Source organism: Zonotrichia albicollis, chromosome 1 (genome assembly GCF_047830755.1).
Source record: "Zonotrichia albicollis isolate bZonAlb1 chromosome 1, bZonAlb1.hap1, whole genome shotgun sequence".
NCBI lineage: Eukaryota > Metazoa > Chordata > Aves > Passeriformes > Passerellidae > Zonotrichia > Zonotrichia albicollis.
The window spans coordinates 20,944,069-20,966,377 of NC_133819.1; the positions used below are offsets into that span (position 1 = coordinate 20,944,069).

Genomic DNA, 22,309 nt, shown 5'->3' on the forward strand with positions numbered 1-22,309 from the left:
ATGTTACTCTTGGTAAACTTCACTATTCTTTGAGATTTGTAAAATTAGAACTTTTTGAAATCTCACACTTTCAGATCGCCAGTGAATCAGCTCTTCTACATGGTGCCTTATAGATTTTAATGTAGCTAAAGGATGATCTCAGCTGAGCACACAACTGGCTGGGCAGGTGGCAGGAGATAGGCTGAAGCTCCTGCATGGAGACTTGAATCTTGGCTGTCTCACATCTGAGCCTGGGGAGGGCATGTGCTTCAGCATGAGCTCCACACTGAAAAGCTGAATAGCTAACCTCTGTCCTGGCTGATTCTTAGCTGCAGACCTGACTGGGGAGGAAAGGTACAGTAATGAGAAGTGTCCAAGAAAGATGCGTCCAGGTTGGCTTTAACTATTCAAGAAAAACCCAGTGTACCATTTGCTTAAAGCAGTTTTAGTTTTCAAAATACCAGTTTAAAGATTGCCATGACTGTAGGTTTGTGTTACATTACATTAAATCTCACCCTTCAATTAGCTGCTTTCTCCTAAAGTAGCTGTCAGATCAGCAGGCTGCGAGTACATGCCTTCTCTCAGCCAAGGGATTCTGTCAGCCTTTCTAATTGCTCTGTTTGGGTTTCTTTCATGGCAAGGTAAGACCCTTGCTTGTCCTGAGAAGTAACTCATCAAGTCTGAAACTTACTCTTCTTTCACAAATGGATGTAGGCACTTAAATAGACAGCACACATTTTTAAAAGGCTAAATTTCAAGTTCATATTCTCATATCTGACACTGTTGACCTAATCTTTTAAGCTATGTAATTAATTGTCTTAGCAGATTGTTCTTAAAATGACTAGGAGGCTGATGGCAGTGACACTTGACATGCTACACTAAGGTCATATTAGCATCTTCTGCTCGTTTCCTGCCATTTAAATGAGTGTTCTGGTAGGGTTTTTTTTGGTGTTTAGAGTAAATATGTCTATCTGAAAGAATAAATAAATGTAAAACGTGGATATGCATATTTTTATGTAAATGTACTTTGTATTTTTGCCACAAAACTATTAAAACTGAGTAAAGTTTCATCAGCAAGTATGAGGACTGCTCAATTAAATCCACTATACTGCTCAGAATACTGCTGTTGCATGGATTTTATAGTATTTCTAGTGTGCCATTTGTACTTCATTTATGTGTCTAAATCATTCATTATCAGACATACTCAAGTCCATATTGATTTTTCTGGAGCATATTAGGCTGAATTTTTTTTCAGTTATCTGGTGCTGTGCTAATGGAGGAGTCTTGAACTGCCTTTTTCTGCTCTGGGTGACTTCTGAAACAGTCGAGTTGGTCTATTGCTGCTTGGTGAGAGCTACTTGTGCTTCAAAATCAGAAGCAAAACTCTCAGGGAAGCCAAATAGCTGTGATTCTGCAGTCTTGTTGAACCAGGTGCTGCATAAGTGACAAAGCTGATTTGATTCCTCTATAGGGTCTCTGACATCCAGTAGAAAGCAGAAGGAGAAAGTGAATATTTGTGCTTTTTCTTGGCATAATGTAGACATAAGGGCTAGTGTCTATTATACTCTAGTATAATAGTGTCTCTAGTATACTCTATTATACTGGGTGTTTTTTGTTCCATCATTTAGTAATTTTAAAGCCTTCTATCCACTATACAGCTGAAAGCAAAATTCAAGATAGTCTTCGCATGTACAGATTGTCTGACCCTAACCCTGGTGTCTTTTGAACCCATTGGCTACCATCAGAGTAAATGCAATAGAAGTTCTAACAAATGTTTTTTAAATTGGTGGAAATGGGTGGCTGACCATAGGTATCTGTCCTTCAGTGTGGTGGATTAATTCAGGTAGATGTGACCAAGTTGTTTTTGCTCATGTCACTTGATGCTAGCTGAGGGACATACAGATCCACCTCCTGCTCAATAGGATCATTTATGAATAGTGGTAGGGAATTAGGGTGGCTCTACTAGAGGGGCAGAGGGGGAGTTTGAGGTGCAGGACATAACTGTTGTAGAAACCACATTTGATTAGTTAGGTCAGCCACAAATATTGTTTCTGCATCATCTGTGCAGCAGTAGTAATTTTTGTGGGTATTTATGCTTCTGTTTTGGGTATTTGTAGGGCTGCTTCGCTCAAGTTCAGGCGGAATGTCACTGAACGTCTGCAGCAGTCTTGACCACTTGCTCATCTGGTGCCTCTGTGCAGGAGGAAAGAGACCTTCATGTGTTGCTGTAGATCTGCCTGTTCTGCAGGGGCAGCTGCCATGGTTCCTGTAACATTGCTGCTCTCTGCTTCATGCTGGGATAGCAGTGCCTGTCATGTGCCAAGGAATTTGTCATAAAAATTCTTGAAATCAAACTTGGAGCTATTTTGTTCAGAGCCCTTCAGCTGGAGTTCATGTTTTAATAATGGTTTTGGGGAACAGGCTGGAATTGCAGAGTTTCTGAGAATCCAGGTCAGGGAGAAGTGTTATATATCCCCAGGCTTGTCTGTTTTTAATCTGGGTCTTGCCCCATATGGTGCCAAGCACAACAAGGTGGAGCTCTGGGACACCGTGTAAAATAGATCACCTGAGTCAGGATGAGGCTTTTATTCAGAGTTGATGGTAGGGTTTGTCTGTCACATTTCTTGAGGGCTCATGGGGTTTTGAGGTTTTATTTCTTTATTTATTTACTTTATTTGTAAATTGATTGTACTGGTACAACAATTGGATACCTTTCACTGGAAAAAAAGTACCTTTGCAGGCTGAAGTCAGCAGTTAGGTTAGGTTTCAGTTTTGGTCCCCTAGTGCCCCACTAGATTTGTGAATGAGAAAGAATTGGTGTAGAACTAGCAACAGAAAAAACTCAGTTTCATAAAGAATATGCTCTATTAGAGCATAAAAATGTAGCTTAAGCCTTGTCTGCTTTTTCTTAGCAGAGCAGCTTTTGTGTACTATTTTGCCATGAAGTATGAAGGGATACTGAACCTTATGGAATTTAATTAGGTTAGCTAGCTCAATGTATTCTCCAGCCATTTAGAATGTATACAGAATTTCACATCCTAGTATAGGATGGGAAATCCTTCCTTGGCATGCTGAATGAAGTTTTGACAATTAAAATCCATGTATTATATTGTGAATAGGAAGTGTGTTTGAAGAGGTTTCAGATGCTCATTTTGTCTGTTATCACAGCCAGAAGGGCACAGAGGGGAAGATGTGACGGGAAAGCAGGCTGGAATATTAAAGGTTACTTCAGCATTGGCATCAGGTGTCATCAGTATGTGTACAACTATTATGCTGCCAACTTGTTTTATTTTCATTTATTTTGGGATATGCACTAAGTCTTTGACTTGTAACTGCTATGACAGTTATTTGCCTTAGCTGCCAGTGGTGGTTAATTAACATTGCAGTCATTTGAAGAAATCAATTCAGAGATTCTGTGCCGTTCAGAAATCAATGCAGAGATTCTGTGTCTGCCGGTACCGGAGTGTTCCCGCTGCCGGTGCCGTACCGTGCTCTGTGCTTTGCCCAGTAGAGGTCACTCTTTGAGCACATTTAGCATCTTTTCCCGGGAAGGCGCTGGTGTTCCTGGCAGCTGGCAGCTGTTCATCCCGCCTGCTCGCTGATGGTGCTCAGCCACTTCGTTTTGCACTTCTCCTCAGTCTCCTTAACCTCAGGTGGTCCTGTGCTCACTGGCTTCATATATTCATGTGCTGTCTGTAAATGATCTCAGAATTTTCCTGCTATTCATAGCTCACTCCTGATGGTTTCTATATCCTTTTGTTCTGGTGCTCTGATTCCTTATCCAGTATTATCAAATGATTAAATAATGAGAGATCAGGAGCAACTATTTTTTGCTCAAACCTCTTCTGTGTTACCCGATGTCATATTCTCTGTCCTCCTCTACTATTCTTCTGATGTGCTGTCCTATACTGTTCTGTGATCTTTTCACTGCTTGTCCCTTGATTCTCATGTAATCCTTTGGTTATCTTTGGTCCCTTCCTTTTTGTGGGGTGATCCATTAGTTTTTTGCTGCTGGTTCCCATTTCCAGACCTGACTTTTGTTTGAGTTCACTATGTGCTCGTGTCAGAATGGCTGTGTCTCATTGATCATTGTTCTTTTGACAGCCATGTGGTCACCCTTTATCATTACTGTACATTTTGCTTTCTTTCAGCAGAGCAGTTCAAAACTTTTTTTTTTCTGCTCACACGACTTACTGCTTTGCTCTGCCATCTCCTAAATTGTTTTTCTCTCTGTGTGTGACCTGCACAAAAGCTTGTCCTTTTGTTGCTGTTAACCCTCTTGACTGTGTCCTTGATCTTTTTTAGCATGCTGCTAAAATCTCTTGGTTTAATTTTTACATTAGGATGTCTCCTTTCTGAGTCACCTTTCTGGCTGTAGTCTGTACCTGGACCTATTGGAGATAGTCCAGAGACATCAACACTGCATCTGCCTGTCCTGAATTCCTTCCCAGTCTGGCTGCTTTGTGTTCTCCAGTCTGCTGAAATGTGTGATGGTGTCTCCCACTGGTATTGTCTGACACTTTGCATCTTGCCTGGTATCAGGTTATTTATATAACTAATTTGCTGACTTCTGGAAGGAATCAGATGACCGTGTACTCTTTACTCTTTGTTATTTCTTGTGTTCTCCTCTACTGTGCTTCTGCCTCTGCTTCCTTCGGGTAAGTCATCCCATACTGTTGTCCTGACACAATATAACAGTGGGGCAGGCAGTGTCTGCAGGGTGACACCAGGGCTGTGTCCAAAGCACAGGACTTGTGCCTGGCAGTTTCTATCAGCTGTGTGTGGGAGAGATGCTTTAAGCTAGCTGTAAGCCTTTCATTTTTTTGGTATGTTTTGATTTGGTCTAACTTCCCATTTCTGATGCAGGGATCTCTAATGGGAAATATCTTCCTGAATGCAGTACACAGGAGGATGTGAAAAGGAGGAAAAAGGAGATCCCTATACATATGCCTTACTGCATTTGTGACATCTGGGTTCTACTCAAATGTGTTGATTAAATACCTTGTTAGCTTTTTCTTTTCTTCCTAAAAAAAACTCCAAACCTTTGGTTCTGAGAAAATACAGATGATAGAACATTTTAAAATTAAATATATATAATATCAACTTTGCTTCTTAGAAAATTTGGGGAAATGAAACAGAATAATGTGTGAAAGAGTTGTGTGCTGTAATGGTATAAGGATACATGCAGAAAGTGCCCAATTTATGCACAAATTAAATTGTCAAAGTTTGTGCTGTATGGCACCAAAGTCAGTTTTGCCATAAGTAAAGCAACACTAGACACAAATCACTAGTCTTGAACATAATTCTTCAGATACTTTTTTCTTCTTTTACTAAAAGACATCTGCAAGCATATTAAGTCTTTTTTTTGAATTCTCACCATTTTCCAACATGTTACTACAAATTACTTGTGTCTTCATCTAAGCCCAGTGGCTTAAAATAGCCCTAATTTTTTTTTGTGGAATCCCCATATCATTCTCCATGTTTATATTCTCCATATAAATCCTCTTGCCACATACAGACTATTTTGCAGTTGGCATTTTCAAAGGAAGTGAACATTGCAAAAGTGAACTCACCTCATTAAAAACATTAATTTTGTATTACAGAATTTACTGTCTAACTAGCCAAGTAGAATTTTTTGGCTTCTAATATGTAAGGACTGAGACAAGAAGGTATATTTGGTGTAGATTGAGGGAAAACTGGATTTAATTTTGTACTTGATTTTGTACTCTTATTTTTTATGTGTTCTTCCAGTAGTCAGGTGCATTGAAGTGGATAACAACAGAGCATTTCCCTTCAGACTGCTCACCCTCTGGCCTCTTAACTTTTTCCATTCCTGTGGCATAACCTTTGGGGTGAAATCATTCCATGATCTTGATGTGATGATGGCAGATGTGGTGACTGGTTGCCACCAGTATTATCTCCTGTAGCTGGAAATGAAATGTACAGTCAGCTGAAGCCTGGGGTCAGCTAACAGAGGGGCACAGGGAGGACTCTGTGCCCTACAGACCTAAGAGGTGGCTTTAAGTGCTGGGTATGGGGAGCTCAAACTAGAAGGGAGCTTAATTCATTCCCAGTTCTGAGAACTGGAGCAAGAAACACATGTGCTGACTCTTGCTTTTGAGCAGTGAGCTTTTTTACTGCAGCCTCTTCTGTGAGTGTGTTTAGAGGACAGGCTGGTGTCCCCACCTAGCAGTGTCAGCACAGCAGTCTGCAGTGCTGAATAGGGAAACACTCAGTTGATCCAAGCTGCAGTGAGAAATAGTCCTATGTGTGTTTCTAAAAGCATTTCAGTGCTGTAAAAAGTTTAAACTCCAAATACTAGCTAATAAGGCAAACTGAAATCAGGAAAATTTTTTTAGACACACTGAAAGCAGAATTTTGTAAATAAGCACTGCTGGGCACACAGGTAGATGGACACTTGAGTAAGAGGCTGAAGTGATCTTCACTTTTGAGGGTAATCTATAGTAATTGTTCAAGGGCTTGTGTGCAGGACATCTTTGGTTAGTTCCTTTTGTAAACTGCAGAGAACAAGTTGAATAGACTGAAATAAAGAAAATATTGAGGAAGGGAAAGGTGAACTTAACTGAATGAACTTCGGATGGGTTGATTTATCTGAAGCCAGCAACTGTGCAGTCGTGGGAAAATATGAAGAGATCATGCTTAAACAGTCCAAACACCTGGAAGAGACTCACTGGCATTTAGTGATACTGTTTGTATTTGATGGAAGCCTAATATTAAATCTCAATACTATCAACTAAAGTTCTTTTGTCCTGCAGAAGTTATTTCTCTTAACCATCTGCTATTGAAATATCAAGACACACAGAGGATCTGACCTGCAATAAGGGTACATAGCCTGCATTCTTCAGCTTTGTGGATGGTGTACCTCATGGTTTTTTTTTTTTTTCTCCTGACTTAAATATAAGACAGCAAGTGTGTGGGCTGCACTGTGCACTTCTCACAAAGCAGTTATTGAAGATGAAGATGCTGTGGTTGACCACAGTAATTTGAAAAGCTTGGCTAACACTTTGTTCTCTTGAAAATTATTTGCAGAAATGAAGTACTTGTTTATATCCACATTTTTGTACATATCCTTATTCACACCATTCTCTAATACTGTTAAAAATGCTAAAAAGCATCAGATTTTTGTGAGCTATTTTGGTGTGGTTTCAGTTCTTTGCAGTTAGGTGATGTATTTTCAACATAGTAATCCCTTCCTAACCTCAGCCCCTGGCTTCTAGGATTTCTCTCCAAACTCTGACATCCTAAGCTCTCTTCTCAGAAAAGAACAGATTTATCCTTTCTCTTCACTAGATGTCACTTGATTCCCAGTGTCTTCTCAGTCTTTCTTGTGCTCACTGCTCTTCTCCTTAGAATCTAGCTTCTAAATGAATACTGTTTATTGACAAATTGAGCTATAGTGTAATTTAAACATGTTCATAAGCACAGTTTAATATCTGAGGTTCTTCTGTGGATAATTGAAATAAGAAATCCCTGCTGGTTTCTGGAAAGAGCTGAAGATTAAGGAGACAAGTTTGTTTTTAATGTTTTCAGTGGGAGGAAGATTAATATCCATCTTTGGAAGAGTGAAGGGAGGGCAAAAGGGGAAACTTGAACTACATAGTGTGTAAATTAAGTACTGTATGCTTCAGTTGGGATCAGGATGCTCTCCAGTTAGCTGCCAAATATGATATCAGCATGCCTATGAATATTTAAAATGAAAACTGTTGTGTTCTCCCTCTGCTAATTCCTCTTTCATTTTGGTGAAGCTGATTGCTTCTCTTTCTGTATAACAGAACCCTTGTCAAATTAATCTAAACATGACTCTAGCTCTATGAGTACAGTTATATTGGATGCACAGAGTGCATTATATATTTAGTATCCTAAATTCTTCCTCCCCCATGAAATGTGAGTAACATTTCATGTCTTTATGACCTTTACACTAAGGGATCCTTACTCATGAAAGCTTCCTGTTGATGCTAACTGGATTAGCAAGTCCACAGAACTGAGTTTATTATGTTGTAGAGCCCTCAGGTTTTACTTCAGTCTTAAAAAGTGGGTTCTTGCTCTTGGCAAGAAATCTCTGCTTGGGATCCACAATGGACTGATGGGACTCTAAAAGGTCTGCATTGAGTTCTCTTTACCTTGTATGACTCTTGACCAGCTTTCCAGTGGAACAGTTTAATGAGAAACTGGCATAGTTGCATAAATCTCTCTTCTGTCAGGTACTGCTATTTTAATAGCTCTTTTGGATAAATATTCCCTTAGAACCTGTAAAGGTTTGGAGTACTACTGAACATCATGTTCCTAGGTACCGCAAAATTACTTCATTAAGTAAAGAAACATTCTGAAAAAGCAAGGGATTCTGCAGCTGATTGCATGCTAAGGATGTGATTGCCAAAGAAATTAATCTTACTTTAAAAAATTAACATTCTTATTTCTCATGATGTCTGATTCAAAAAACATTGACTTGAGTTGGAGGCTTTCTGTAGCCTTTGGGGTCATATTTATTGAGAAGATTGCAAGTCTATTCATGCACAATTTTTTGCATAATCGGGTATTACAGATAGCACTTTCCAAGCAGCAGTGGAACAATGTTTATTTTGGATATTCAGTGTTAGGGGTTAAATGAACTGAAGTGTTTAATGCAGTTTCTGTACTGTGTGTTCTTCTCATGGCGACTTATATTTTTACTAAATCATTTCAGTTGAGTAGTCTATTGACCCTTCTAGTTGGTTTTTTTTTTCATCTGAAGTTCCTTATTTAAAATGTTTTTTATTTTAGTTTCAAACTGTAAAGGAAGTTTTGATACACATCTTTTTTACTGAGAAATGTCTAATTTAGTGTCTTTACTAAACAAACAAACAAAAAAAAGCAGATTTCATCTTTTGGGTAAAAAGAAGTAGAAACTTAATTTTGCAGACACCTGAGTTGGTTTACTTTTGAAGTTGTGAGGATTGCTGTTGTTTCCCAGGGATTCACAGATGTTTAAAAGAAATAATCTTGGTGACCATTTTCAGAAATAATGACTTTTTGAAGCCTGTGCATTTTCAGCTGCCACCACAGGAGGAATTATATTGAGACCTGTGTGAATGGCAGAAGAGTTACTGAGTGGAACTAGAGGGAAAGTAATGAACTTTTTCTTCTTTTCTGTTTTCTGTGCTCTTCATCCTTTGTCAGAGGTTGGGTATAGAAAAGGAACTGGGTTTGCATGTCAGTTCTAGATAGTGCTATGAGAACCTCTTGACTTCTTGCTTTATGGGAAAGGGTTGCATCTGAGACAGGTGATTCCAGGCTGCTGTCACTGATCTGGATGTTTCTAGTGAGTTTCTCTGCAGGATCCAGCTGTCCTGGATGAAAGGTCCTTCTAACCCAGTGCCTGCTCTCCAGCTGAGGGCAACATCAGACCTCTAGTAAAGGTCATGTCTGGCGTTGGCTTCTGGCTCTCATGCTGAAAGAGAGTTTAAGGCTCAGATCCAAGATACTCTAAATGTGAAGTTGCATAGTCATTGAATAGTAGAATTTAATCCTTCTTATCTGTATTTTGGAAATAATTTTGTTACCTTTTAAACAGCTGCTGGTTGTATAGGAATAAAATGTAATAATTTGCCTTGAGTAAACTTGATGAGAACTTGATGTTTTAGTGCCTAAAGAATTGCCACTAACTTGAGGGCAAAAAGAGCATAAATGCTTTGAAGTGTAAGTTGCCAATCCTTATTTCCAGAAACATGAACAAAGTCCTCTAAATCCTTGTGGGCAGCCTATAGTCCCTGTCAACCAACCCTTGAAATCAAGGTGAAGCCTACAGCTGTCATAGTGAATCACTGGATGCAGTTTCCAGTGTTGAACAAGGGAAAGCTGTTCCTGGTCTTGTGAAGTGAAACTTCACATGAATGGGGCTTCATGATGTGACTGAAGCTTCGCAGGAGAACGCAAAGGCACTGGGCTGCCAAATTTTCCTGGTGTTTGCTGAGGGGGAGTTGTTAATGACACTGGGCAGCAGATGGTCTCAGGAGAGTTGTTAAGACACTGCCGATCGTACTGTAAACACGTGGGTGAACAGAACCAGGATGCTGACAGTTCACTCTCACAGCTCATCGTGACAAGGAGACTCGAGTGGAATTCAGCATTGCCAGAACATGAATGTCTCGGGATTTGGCAGTCAGCAGGCTGCCGAGTGTATCTGGGAAGAGTTTTGCAGCATAGTAGTGGAATGGTAGTCGGGTCACGTGAAGTTCAAAACAGAGAGCACGATATGCCTGGTCAGCCTTGCTTCACTGCCAGTGGTCTTTGGACCTGAAGTTACTGATCCTGTGCATTTTAGCTACAGGATCAGTACAGGACTAAAATTCAGTCTTCTAATTTTCGTTGAATACAAGATAGCATTTATTTATATTAAAAATGTATTTGAATTGTTGAACCAGAAAATAAACTATTAGAACAAAAGTCCTCTCTTCCCTACCACAAGCCTGGTGTTGACCTACTCTTCTCTTCTTCCTTCTCACTAAATACCTCCAGGCAAACCAAAAAGTACAGTTGTAGACTGGGGCTTTTCATTTTGATTTAACAGGGTAAGACACAAAAGCATTTCATTTAAATCCTTTGCTAAATATTTTGTCTTTTTCTCATCTCAGCCTGCTTACCAATGCAGATTTTAGTATATCTTGAAGACAACAATGATATAAAGTATCCTAAGTGTGATTCACAACATGAAATACAGTATGTGGGGATTAAACAGATATATCAGGAGACAGTGTTATATCTGTATTGGTCTTCTATTATTAAAGCTTTGACTAAACTAAAACCCATATTTTCTAGTACTTTTGATTCCTAGTCTTCATAAATGCAGTATCTGAGAAGATCAGAAACATGATTTGCCTGTCTGTTGCATCTCATCAAAGTCAAATTATGAAGTCTAATTTCTGAAAGGAAAATATTTTAATACCGGTAATTACTTTTCTGGTGAAATATTGAGGCTGGAAACAGCTGAATGATGCCAATTAAAATCCTCAGTTAACTTCTGTTAGGGAATAATTTAAAATAATAGTAGTAGTGAAATACCCTTTAGTTTGTGAACACACATAATTCTCACTATCATTGAATGACAGATAAGTAAAGACCAGTTAGAAAATACCTCTAAGGGAGGTCTTCTAAATGCTCAGATTTGCCTTAATGACTTTTATATAAAGTCTGCTAAAAACCTCCTGCAATGAATATGGCCCTCAACAGTAATATTTATGTAGTGTAATTAGAGTCTTTGTTAGGCATCCCATTATTGTTCACATTGTAATTAGACTTATAATCTAGTAAATGTGACATACTGCAATGTTCCGCTTTGTAAACATTATTGACTCCATTTTAAGACTGAGATTGCCTCATACCAACAAATAAAAAAAATCATGGCCTCATAAAACCTTCTAATTATTTAGATGAGCACTTTGTGGATTCCTGAGGCAAAGTTGAGACTGAACCAAGGTGAATATTGAGCACAGGTGCAAGGTTCAGTGCAGGTGACTTGCCAACCCCCTTTATACCTCAGCTGGCTGCTTAAATCTCACTCAGTTTAAGGGGAGAAGAGATGCAAATCTGAATAGCTTTTTAACCTCATTAGCACAGTCATTCATGTTGTGTTTCTGCCTTATAGTTCATGTTTCTAGGTAGTAACAAGCAGCTATTGATCTGTTGGTAATCCACTGTAGCCATGTATGAGTATTGATCAGTTAGTTTATCACTCATGGGAGGTAACTGAAAGTGGGCTTGGCTAAACAGTTCTTTTAAGGCTGAATTTATTTTTGTTTGTAAATTTTGTTGTCTCTTAAATGACCAAGAATTTGGATATACTAAATTGTTTAAGCAATAAGCAGATAGGGCCATAGCTGAAAATGAGGGATTATTTTATGTTTATTGTTAAGGTCCTTTAGTACAGCTGCTGTCCTGTAACTACTTGTATCATTAATGTTTTCTCCACTCAAATAATGTCATGATCCAAGTCTCTCAGGCTCTGCTCTTTAGAGACCTCTGTGTGCTACATGAATTGAGAGGACAGCCTGCTTCTCTTAGTCTGTAAGAGCACTTGTCCTTGTCTCTCTCTCTGCAGTGGTCTTTGTTAGTCAAAATATCTTACAGTTACGGTAGTAATTTTTGAAGAGTACAAAATGAGTGCTCTCAGTATTGAGAACAGGAGGTTTTTTTTGGATATAAACTTTGCTTTTATTGGAATAATGGGATGCTTTCTGTGCGGCAGCCTCTGTACAAACAGTGCAAACACCAGGTGCTGGTAAAGCATCTGTAGTCTTACAATTAGGGTAGCTTGCCCTAATTGCAGTCTCTCACTGTGAAAACTTTCCACAGCTGTGCCAGCAAACATCGCAGACCTGAGAAACATAGAAGTGCTCAACTTTTTCAACAACCAGATTGAGGAGCTGCCTACACAGATAAGCAGCCTTCAGAAGCTCAAACACCTGAACCTTGGGTGCGTATCTTAATGCAAAACTTTGCTGTAATAAAGGTGCTACCAAATGTTGTCGCAACGGAACCTGTAACTTCTTATTTTTTGATAGTAAAGTTTGTTATTGGTTTTGAGGCTAATCTGGGAATTATAGCTTCAGAGTTTTCAGGTATTGTCCTGGATAAACAGAAATGTAAATGGTCAAGCACTTACTCTGGTATACTGATAACCATTTAAGGACAGCAGCAACTCATATTCAATAAATATTCATCAAATACTGAAGTCAAACTGAACAATTACTGACTTTTACTTCTGTAGTAACTACCTCTTAATTCTGTGGTTACTGCATAAGAATCAAGCTCTGTTCTGATTTAAAGAAACATCCATGTTAATTTAGGACTTCAATTCCAAATGTTTGAATTTGTGTTTATAGACATTTCAGTTTGTATTAAACCTGTAAAAGAAGCAGCATGTATTAGGTGTGGTGTCCATTTAGTTCAAAGAGCTGGTATTGACTGAATTTGTGCCAGGGGTGTTCATATTAAGTGTTCAGATTCTATATTCTGAGAGAGCTGGTGATACTTTATAATAACTGCAGTTGCAGAGGGCTTTCTTGAATTATTAAGAAAACAAATGTGAAGCATAAGACCTTCTTAAAATTAAATGGGCATATTGAAGTGTAGCTATGGAGGAAAGCAGTGGTAGGCCTAAGCTTTAGCATTACAGACTTCTCATAGAAAGAATGTTTGTATTTTATAAATTCAATTTCTGAACGCCTTAAACTGAGCATTTTTACTCCTCAAAATACCAGATGATTTTGGCTAAGCTCTGTGTATTCTGCTTTAGATACTTTAATGAAGTGCTGATAATTGAATTGCATCTTGAACTGTTGGAATGCCAATAGACATTTTAATGATGATCTGTCTTCCCTGGTCTTTTTTTTTTTTGGTCACAGTAGATCTCTAGCTGTCCTTAATATCTGTTTCAACCTCTGAATTGCTTTTCAGAGCAAATATTAATTAAGAATCCTGATTCTTTGTGTTTTAAGGGTTAGAACCATATTTTTTAGAACGGCATATAGAAGTGTTGCAGTATATGAAGGAAGAAGTTGTGCACTTCCTATGGATTAAAGCAGCAACCATTGTTAATATAGGTCAAATGCTAGTCTGCATTAATGAAAAAATGTCATGGAAAAGACCACTTGGTGTTTGGAACAACAGACATTCAGGTCTGGAACCACATTTGCCGTCTTCATGTATCACGTGGTCTAAAATCTTAGAGATTAAACACTCTTCCATCTTAATCCCTTCCTTACACGTGGTCTTCTAGTCACAGGATTCACCACCCAGTCTTAGCTTTGCTTTGGACATCCTTGGAGTCAGTGACAAGGGAACATTTTTGCTCTGGTAGGTTTATCAGGAGGCAGCCTAGAAACCCTCTAGTCATCTGCAGTGTGTGTGTTAGAGGGCTTCAGAAGAGCCCCTTAGGGGAGAGGGGCTTGAATAAGAGCAGAGGTTATTTTTGGGAGGGCTTTGGCATGGAAGGGTCAAGTGGTGTGGAAAGAGAAAAGGTGTGCTGCTGCACAGAAAGCTTAAAATGTGACATTTGGAAGGTAGGTGAGGCACAAGCTCAGTGTTTGAACTTCTGCAGGGATGAATAGTGCTGGGCAGCAACTTTGAGCTGGTTCTCTGTCCCTGCCAAAGAATAGATACCATTCTGCCTCTTGTCAGTAGGGAGAACATTTTTTCCCTCTCTCTTCCTTGCAAAAAGGCAAGGCTGTTAGGCAGCTTGGTAAAAATCCCTTTTCAGGAGTGGAAAACAAGCTGCTGTCTTTAGTTCTGTTTTATATAAAGACCAGTTCTTAAAACAGTGACACTTCTGCAGTAGCAATAGTGGAGAATGCTTCTCTGTGTTTTAATTGCTGATAAGCAATATGAGTTGTATGCCCATAATAGGACTCCTTACTGGGGATGAGGAGGAAGAAGGATTTTTGTCTAGATTTAGCTACAGAGAGCTGATCTCTACAGGTTCTTGTTTTGTTGGGACTGGCTTATGCAAAAGGGGTAAGGGAGGGTGAGGTTGTTTCCTGAGTTTGTGAAAGAAATGGTATATGTGCTTCTCCTGACCTTGCTCACATGCTTAAATGATCTTTCTTATATTTGCTTGTGCAACTTTGTCAGTACATTGACTAGAGTTTTTATAGTTTCAAGTGTCAGATATTCATACATTCACATAACATCTCCTCTTGACTTCAGTGACTGTTGCTCATCACTTTTACATCAAAAGAGAATCAAATTCAGAGTATGTTTAGGGACATCTGAAAGGTCATGTTTGTTTCCAGTCTTCACGTAAGAAAAAAATCCTCTTCTTGACAGTAGCTACCTGTTCAGGCTCTCTCTGAAGATGCTTCTCTTTTCTGTTCTGCTTTCAAACCTGGGTGACAACTGAAGTAAGATCCATACACACCAGATATATACTTGCTGTACATGCTGTAGGGACAGTACAAATAAGGAGCTGGTAGGTAGTTTTTTTTCTGTTCATGTGATAAACATGCATACATGAACAGTTCATACACAGTTAGATTCTGTGAAGATATCTCCAGCCATGCATACATGAACAGTTCATACACAGTTAGATTCTGTGAAGATATCTCCAGCCATGTGCCTGCCTTCATTGTTGCAGCAGCTCAAGAGATTCCCTAGATCACCCTGTTCAAGCTCTTGGAGTCAGAGAAAAGTTACCTTTCTCTACCTTGTCTGATCCAGGTTATCAGAGAAATCTCTTCCTTCTGTTACATGTCCTCATGTTGTTCTGTCTGTTACTAAACCTTCTGCTGTCCTAAACCCTCTGAAGACTGGCTGATTGAGCTATATTTAGATTAAGCTTTATCAGTCACAGGACTGACATTTTATTTACTTCATGGTCCTTGTGCTTCAAAAGTTCTGTAGTGACACAGATTTGCTGTTCTTAGGAAGAGATTTGAGCAGCAGTTATCAATGAACATAAATGCTGTGCTCTTGAGGTATTCCCCTTTGTGTTTGGTATCATGGTGAAGAACTACGTGGCAGAATGAGAAATAGTCAACATGATGTGCAAAAAGATAATTTGTACTTTAGTTAGAAGTCATCTACCAAGGACCAGCTTTTTCCACAGAATGCTGTTAAAGCTGAGCATGGCCTTGTGACACCTCTCTCCCTTGTGCTTCATGTTTTGGGTGTGGCTGCTGATTGACATGACAGGATCCTTGAGAGTGCTTAAATTTTCAGTATATATATGGGAATGACAGGTTATAAAAAGGTCTGCATTGCAAAAGACTTGCTCAGTATCTAGGAGCATCAAAGCCTTTTCAAAACAAGAGGAAATCTTGGCATATATTAATTTTTTTAAGGAAAAAAAAGGGAAAAAACCAAACAAAAACCTTGTGACCTGTATTATTCCTGTTAGGTGAAGTGAATACTGATGTCATATTCTTTTTTTCCTTTTACTTACAGCATGAACAGGTTAAACACCTTGCCAAGGGGATTTGGCTCTCTACCAGCACTAGAAGTTCTTGACTTGACTTACAACAACTTAAATGAAAATTCCCTACCAGGAAACTTCTTCTATCTGAGTAAGAAACTTTTCTAAAAACTCTACAAATCTTCAGGATATGGTGCTTTGCTCTTTGCAGTTGAAATTTATTTGATGCAGACCAAAATACAAAAACAGATTTTTTTCCCCAATATTTATGTTTTCTTTTAATATATCTTGAATATTTCTGCATAGCATGGCAATATTTATCACTGATATATATTGTTATCTGACACCTTTGGGCACGAGCAGACTTGCTTAGTAATGGTGTATTAGTTTTCTTCTCAGTAATACTTGGGCCCCATACTCAGTTAAAACATCATGGAGGGTTGCAAGCCTCAGGGGAAACTAAACCATTTTGCAACACAACTGTTGTTTGTTGAGTCTGAAAAAAAATGTATTCTTGATAGATCATTACTAAAATAGTTTTAACAGCATGTGGGTGTTGAGGTGTCCAGTACATTAAAACATATGCTAGGGTTACAAAGCTTGGCAGAGGAATGGTAGAGCTAAGCTGACCTTTGCATATGTTAAAAATACATACCCAGAGGGTTGACAGAAAGGTATTGTAATGCATATGTGCATTATGGTTGCCTAAGCAACTTGAATTCTGGCACTTTCTGGATTTCAGTGATTCTGCTTTTCCATGTACTGTGCTGAAGTGGCTTCAGGATCAGTGCATTCAGCATCAAAGTGACAGGCAAGGGGAGAGGAGGAGTGCTGCACTCTGAGGGATGTTGTGATTGTAACCTGGCACAGGGAAGTCTTTAAGTCAGCATTATTAAAAATGGTCACATTTAGTGAAACGAGAAGAGGAGGAGTGAACTACGTAAGACAAATGGGATCTCCTCTGGTGGGAAGGAGGGTTTTGCTGATCTGATCACCTTCTCTCCTGCTGCACCTGACAGTTCTTTGTGAGTCTACATTTTAATTCCTTTTTCCAACTGTCATGTATGCTTGTTCAGTAATAGCAAGCTGCATAGTAGTTTTTTTGATTAATTTCATTGAGACTTGGCATGGAAATTATGAATTATACCATTGGAGTCTTCTGTATTTCATTTCAGATCTCTTTCCCAGTGTGGTTTGTATAGAGCTTAACATAGCTGTATATTTGTTGAAAAAACTCAGAAATTTTTTAATGTCTGTTTAGGATGCAAATTGATGTCATAAATAAGAATCAGGGGTAATAAAGAGTAATGACTGTATTCTCATATCTGAGCATTCAGGCTGTTTGCCAGAATCTGCCAGAGTCTACTGTTGCAGAAATTGTTAATTGTGCTAGTCCTTTTGAATATAGATGTTTTCCTGAACTCACCAACAATATAATAAGCCAGTAAATCTAAGTTTGACCTGCTTGTTATTATTGTGAGCCCTGGGTATGTCAAAGGCTTTTCACCAAGTCAGGGTTATTAATCAAACCTGACTCCTTTTTATTGATTAGACCTCAAATGGTTGGGTTATATGCCACCCTGTTTATATATTGCTGTTTAATTTGCAGCCACCCTTCGTGCACTCTATCTAAGTGACAACGATTTTGAAATGCTGCCGCCAGATATTGGGAAGCTCACAAAGTTGCAGATAGTAAGTAATTTATCTAAATTCTTGGAAAATCAATTCACTTTTGCAACACTTGTAGGAATGGAATCCAGTCAATTTGAGGAGTAGTAGGGTAGGTTTGCAGGAATAGACCACTACACCTGGAACTGTTTCTTGTTTACCAGAAGACACTTGTAAATAAATTGGAAGAATTGAGGATTCAGGAGAAAGTTGGGGACAGAGGGAGTAGAGCTCTCTTTTGGGCTGCTTTATGGTAACTGAAAAACATTCTGACTGAATTTATATTTGCTCTTAGCTGAGTCTTAGAGACAATGACCTGGTATCACTGCCTAAAGAAATTGGTGAGCTCACCCAGCTTAAGGAGCTGCATATCCAGGGAAATCGTCTCACTGTGCTGCCCCCAGAACTGGGTAAGATTATGGATGATCATTTATTTATTTGACTAATAATGATGATGATGAACTGTATTTCCTCTGAAATGATTATGCTTAAGTCATCATATATGCTAATATTTACTTTCCCCTGAGAAAAACTTACTTTTACACTCCTCCACTGCACTCCCAGATATGCAGGAGGAGCCAGAAGATGACATATGTTTTGTTTTATTATTTTATTACATGTTGCATTTTTCTTGTGTTTCAGTACACCTGGTTGCCAGTTTGTATGTAGCACCTTATTTATATAATGTATCATAAATACTGGGTCACCAAACCCATTCTTATCTTTCACTGAGTTTTGATAACGCTGTTTAGATTAGCCAAAATTATATTAAGCAAAAATGACAATAGCATGAGTGGCTTCTTAGTGACTGTGCCTATACAAAGGAGAAGGTTGGTCAACTAGAGTGAAATATAGCTAAATAGGAGGATGTTTTTGTTTTTCAGTTTGATAGCTTTTCTTAGGTATCTGTCAGCTCTTTAACTTAAAGCAATGGAGCTGGTTGATGTAATTTGAATTTGTGATACTGTACATTTGAATACTATGAAATAGGAGTTCTTCTTTGAAACTTAAGTATTGATTCTGCTGAATTTGCATTGCAGTACTCCATTTTATGTGAGGGACATGATTCCTGTTTGCCCCAAGCCAGAAATTGGTTTCTAATCTTAAAATTTTAAAAAATATTTTCATTGGTAATAATGTAATTTTGTCAACTACCTCTTTTTTGAAAGATTTTGGGGAAGCTTCTTTGTTTCTACTGGTACCTTCCACGTAATACTTCCCAAAAATCAGAAGGATAGGGACAGAAATTAGCATGATAAAATAAAATTACTTGTTTTCATAAGAACTTGCTTTGACCCATTGACCTTTTACATTAATGTGCTTTAATGTACTTTAATGTGACAGTATGCAAGGAATGCTTTTTGTTTATAGAGCAATGTGCTTTTTTTCTGTGAATTGGGGAATGTATTTGACTCTTACTTGCTTGCCCAGTATGGGGTTGTTTGACTTTTCCCCATAACATTAGTGGACTAGTGGATGAAAGTTTCTCTCTTTTCTTCCATTTTAGATGTTTATCTCTTGACACAGGTATACTTTCCTTAGGTTTTGGTCAAAGTCGTAGTTATTTATCAATTCTTGCAACAGCAACATTCAAAAGTATGTAGTGTCTGTAAATGTACTTTTCTGTAGCTTCCTAAATTATAGCTTTTGGGTTTTTTTCAGAATGTGGAAGATGAATAGTGCACTGAGTCTAACCACCTTCTTTGGCTAATTGAATTAATATTCTAAACATGCTGCTGCCTTACAAGCATAGCAACAAATCCCCATTAAATGATTTTACTATCAAAATCCATCCCAAATGGAAATGTTTGAAATAAAATTCTCAATATTTATTTCTGTCTTAACCTGCAAAATTCAGGATGGCTAAGGGAAGTTTTTTCCTCAAAGCATTTATTTGCATTTTAGAACAATATCACAGTCTGATAAAAAAGGACTTGTAATTCTGCCCCAGTTGTTAAAGGTGAGGTTCACTGACACAGCTTGTTACCTCTGTTCTATATTACTCAAAAGGTTTTTGTAAATTCTACTCTTCTTTTCATGTATTAATTGATCAGTGTTTCATTTTGCAGTCTTACTCAAGATCCTCATTTGTGGTCAGTTGCCATAATTTCTGTTGTGATCTATGCCATGGATAATTCTAGAATCATCTCAAATTTTTAAAATAGATTTTGGTGTATATTTACAGAGAACATTACACTGAAGTCCACATTTGTAATTTGTGCAATTAGCAGGCATATTTACTGTGGAAAACAATGTTCTGCTTGTTTATTAAGCATCTGGGCACACGTTAGGGACTGGGACACCAGACTAGGGTTTGGAAGGGTTGTTTGAGGTCAGGGAACAGGCCATAGGCAAGAGTGAATCTCTGCAGTCCTGGATTCCCTTCTGTAAGCCAGGCCAGTTTAGAGAAGCACCCCTTTGGAGACAATTGTAGTCTGCCAGTGAAAGGTGACGTGAGAGGGTTACAACCTAGTGCATGGACTGCTAATGACATAGTCACCATCTGAGGGAGAATGAACTTTGTCTGCTGTCCGAGTTCTCCCTCCTAAATTTTTAAAATTGAATTATAATGTACTCAGAACTATCCAAATACTTCTTGGTGTGCATTTTGGATAAATAGCTTTTCAGTGAGCTGGTCCTATTTGCATTAATTGGAGCTGCTCCTGTTCCTTTCAAAGTAAACAATCTTTTCTCTCTCATTATCACTTTCATAATTAAAGGTGCTGAAGGCTTTTGACTGGCTTAGTTCAGGCTCTGGTGGACAGCAGTGAGTCATTGGATTTTCATTTACCATGGAGATGGGCGCAATTGAATGATGAGAAGGATGTATGTGTTACATTAAACTGTTCTTTAAAGGTGATGTAAATAAGTGCAGAAGAAGGAATGAAGAATAGGGTATGAAAAAGGCCACAGACAGGCCTTGGGGTCACAACTTTGGAGTGGAGATACCAATAAATAATCTCCTATGGTCTGCCTGTAACGTCACCTGATGTGATTGAGGTGGCACCAGTACAGGGCTGGGGGAGGTTGCTATTATCCTCCATTGTGTTTAGCAGAGAATTCCTACTGCTAATTTAAGAAAAATATTCCTGCCCAGGAGGAGATGAAAGGACTGAAAGACTGCATTGGTCCCTGGGTGAGGTGCCTTTCTGTAAATACAGTACATGTGAGTGATGAACACAGGAAATGGCCGGGAGTAGGTGGGTGGAATTCGCAGCTTGTTTTTATCATTTGTCTCTCAAAACCCCATTCATGAGAAATGGTGGTGGGCAGTCATATATAAACTTTAAAGAGGCGCTGGCATTTTTTTCCCCAGCATTTAAAAGGTTATGTGCTGCATTGCAAGACAAATAAATCATGATTCACTGCAACAGCAGAGTTGCAGTCAGTTATATAAATTGCCAAGGAGGCACTAAATCTGTCGCTTTGTGTGTTCTGACCATTTAACAATAGGAACGGTTTGGAAAGAAAGTAAACTAGAAACAAGAACCATATAAAATGGTAGGTGCAATTAGTCACATCAGTGATGGTGTTTTAAGTTCATTGTTTGTTCATCTGGGTGGACCCATATGTGCCACATAAATGATTTTCTCAGGAGAATCAGGAGTGTAAGAGGAGTATATGGTGCAGAGTACTCACCAAGATGTACCTAAATAACCACCCAGAGAATGTAACCAGCTTATCTGTATATTTGCATTTCTGATGTGAAAAGAAATTTTATGATTTTTAAAGCCCAGATTCTAATGTTGCCTGGGTGCACTACCCTGCTGCTTACACGCACGTGCATACATGTGGTATGGTCCTGTTTATGCATATGGAAGAACAGTGATTTCTAAGAATACATTCCCAGTTACCATCCTCCTTTTGCAAAACTGAATTTGGCATCAATGGCTCACAAGTTGCTGTTCAATACTGTTCTAGTTTAGCAAATACTTTCCTCAGGTAACGAGAGACACTATCAAAATTATAATGTTAGTCCATACTGGAAAAGTAGAAAATTGAAGCCTTGTTAAAAAAAAAATCTTGAAGGCCTAAATAGTCATATTCCTTTTTAGGGAGCATGAAACATTTTGTAAATTTAATTTGTGTATCAGAATAACCAAGTAATTCTTTGTAAATTTTTGGTTTTGAACAGCTAAGTTATCTTCTGTGAATAAAGGATTGGCTTTAAATACAAAGTTCAAGGAATTGTGCTAAAAGACTCAATATTTCCATCACAGGAAGACCTTTTAAAATTTAGGCTTTTGAAATTACTCTAGAATTTTATATTACGGAAAGTAGTAGCTGCAGTTGTTTGTTCAAGTAAACATTAATTGAAATAGTCACTTACTCAGGTAATTATAACAGGCATATGCAAACATAAGAATCACTTACTTTACAAAAGATATTTCTTTTCCAAATGTTGGAAACTTTCCACTAGTTGATGTAAATGCCAAACTTTTCTTATTTAGTATAAACTGTTACTGCACCCTGCCTGTGTCCCAACACAGCACGGCTCACACCTGCAATACAGGTCATTTATTGGTGCTTGTTGGAAGCCAGAACACTGAGGCTTTTTGGACAACAGATCTGAGTGCTGGAACAACTAATTGACACCTTACCATTTCAAGAAAAGATATGTTTCTGATTTTGAAACTAAGGTAAAGGTGGATAAACAAAATAACTTGTTTTCTGGGACTGTTGATGTAGCAGTTATCAGTCAAGAAACAATAAAAAGCATGTAAGTAACAAGATAGGTTATGGAGAGATTATTTATAT

General features: G+C 38.4%; 1 protein-coding gene across 1 annotated transcript in view; it reads left to right on the forward strand.

The window, feature by feature from the left end:
* RSU1 (Ras suppressor protein 1) overlaps window positions 1–22,309 on the forward strand; it is a 101,265-nt gene that overhangs the window by 9,807 nt on the left and 69,149 nt on the right. The window contains exons 4-7 of the mRNA XM_005480292.4: window positions 12,328–12,448; window positions 15,916–16,034; window positions 17,493–17,575; window positions 17,847–17,961. Coding sequence (XP_005480349.1) covers window positions 12,328–12,448; window positions 15,916–16,034; window positions 17,493–17,575; window positions 17,847–17,961 — 438 coding nt within the window. The remainder of the gene's footprint in view (window positions 1–12,327; window positions 12,449–15,915; window positions 16,035–17,492; window positions 17,576–17,846; window positions 17,962–22,309) is intronic.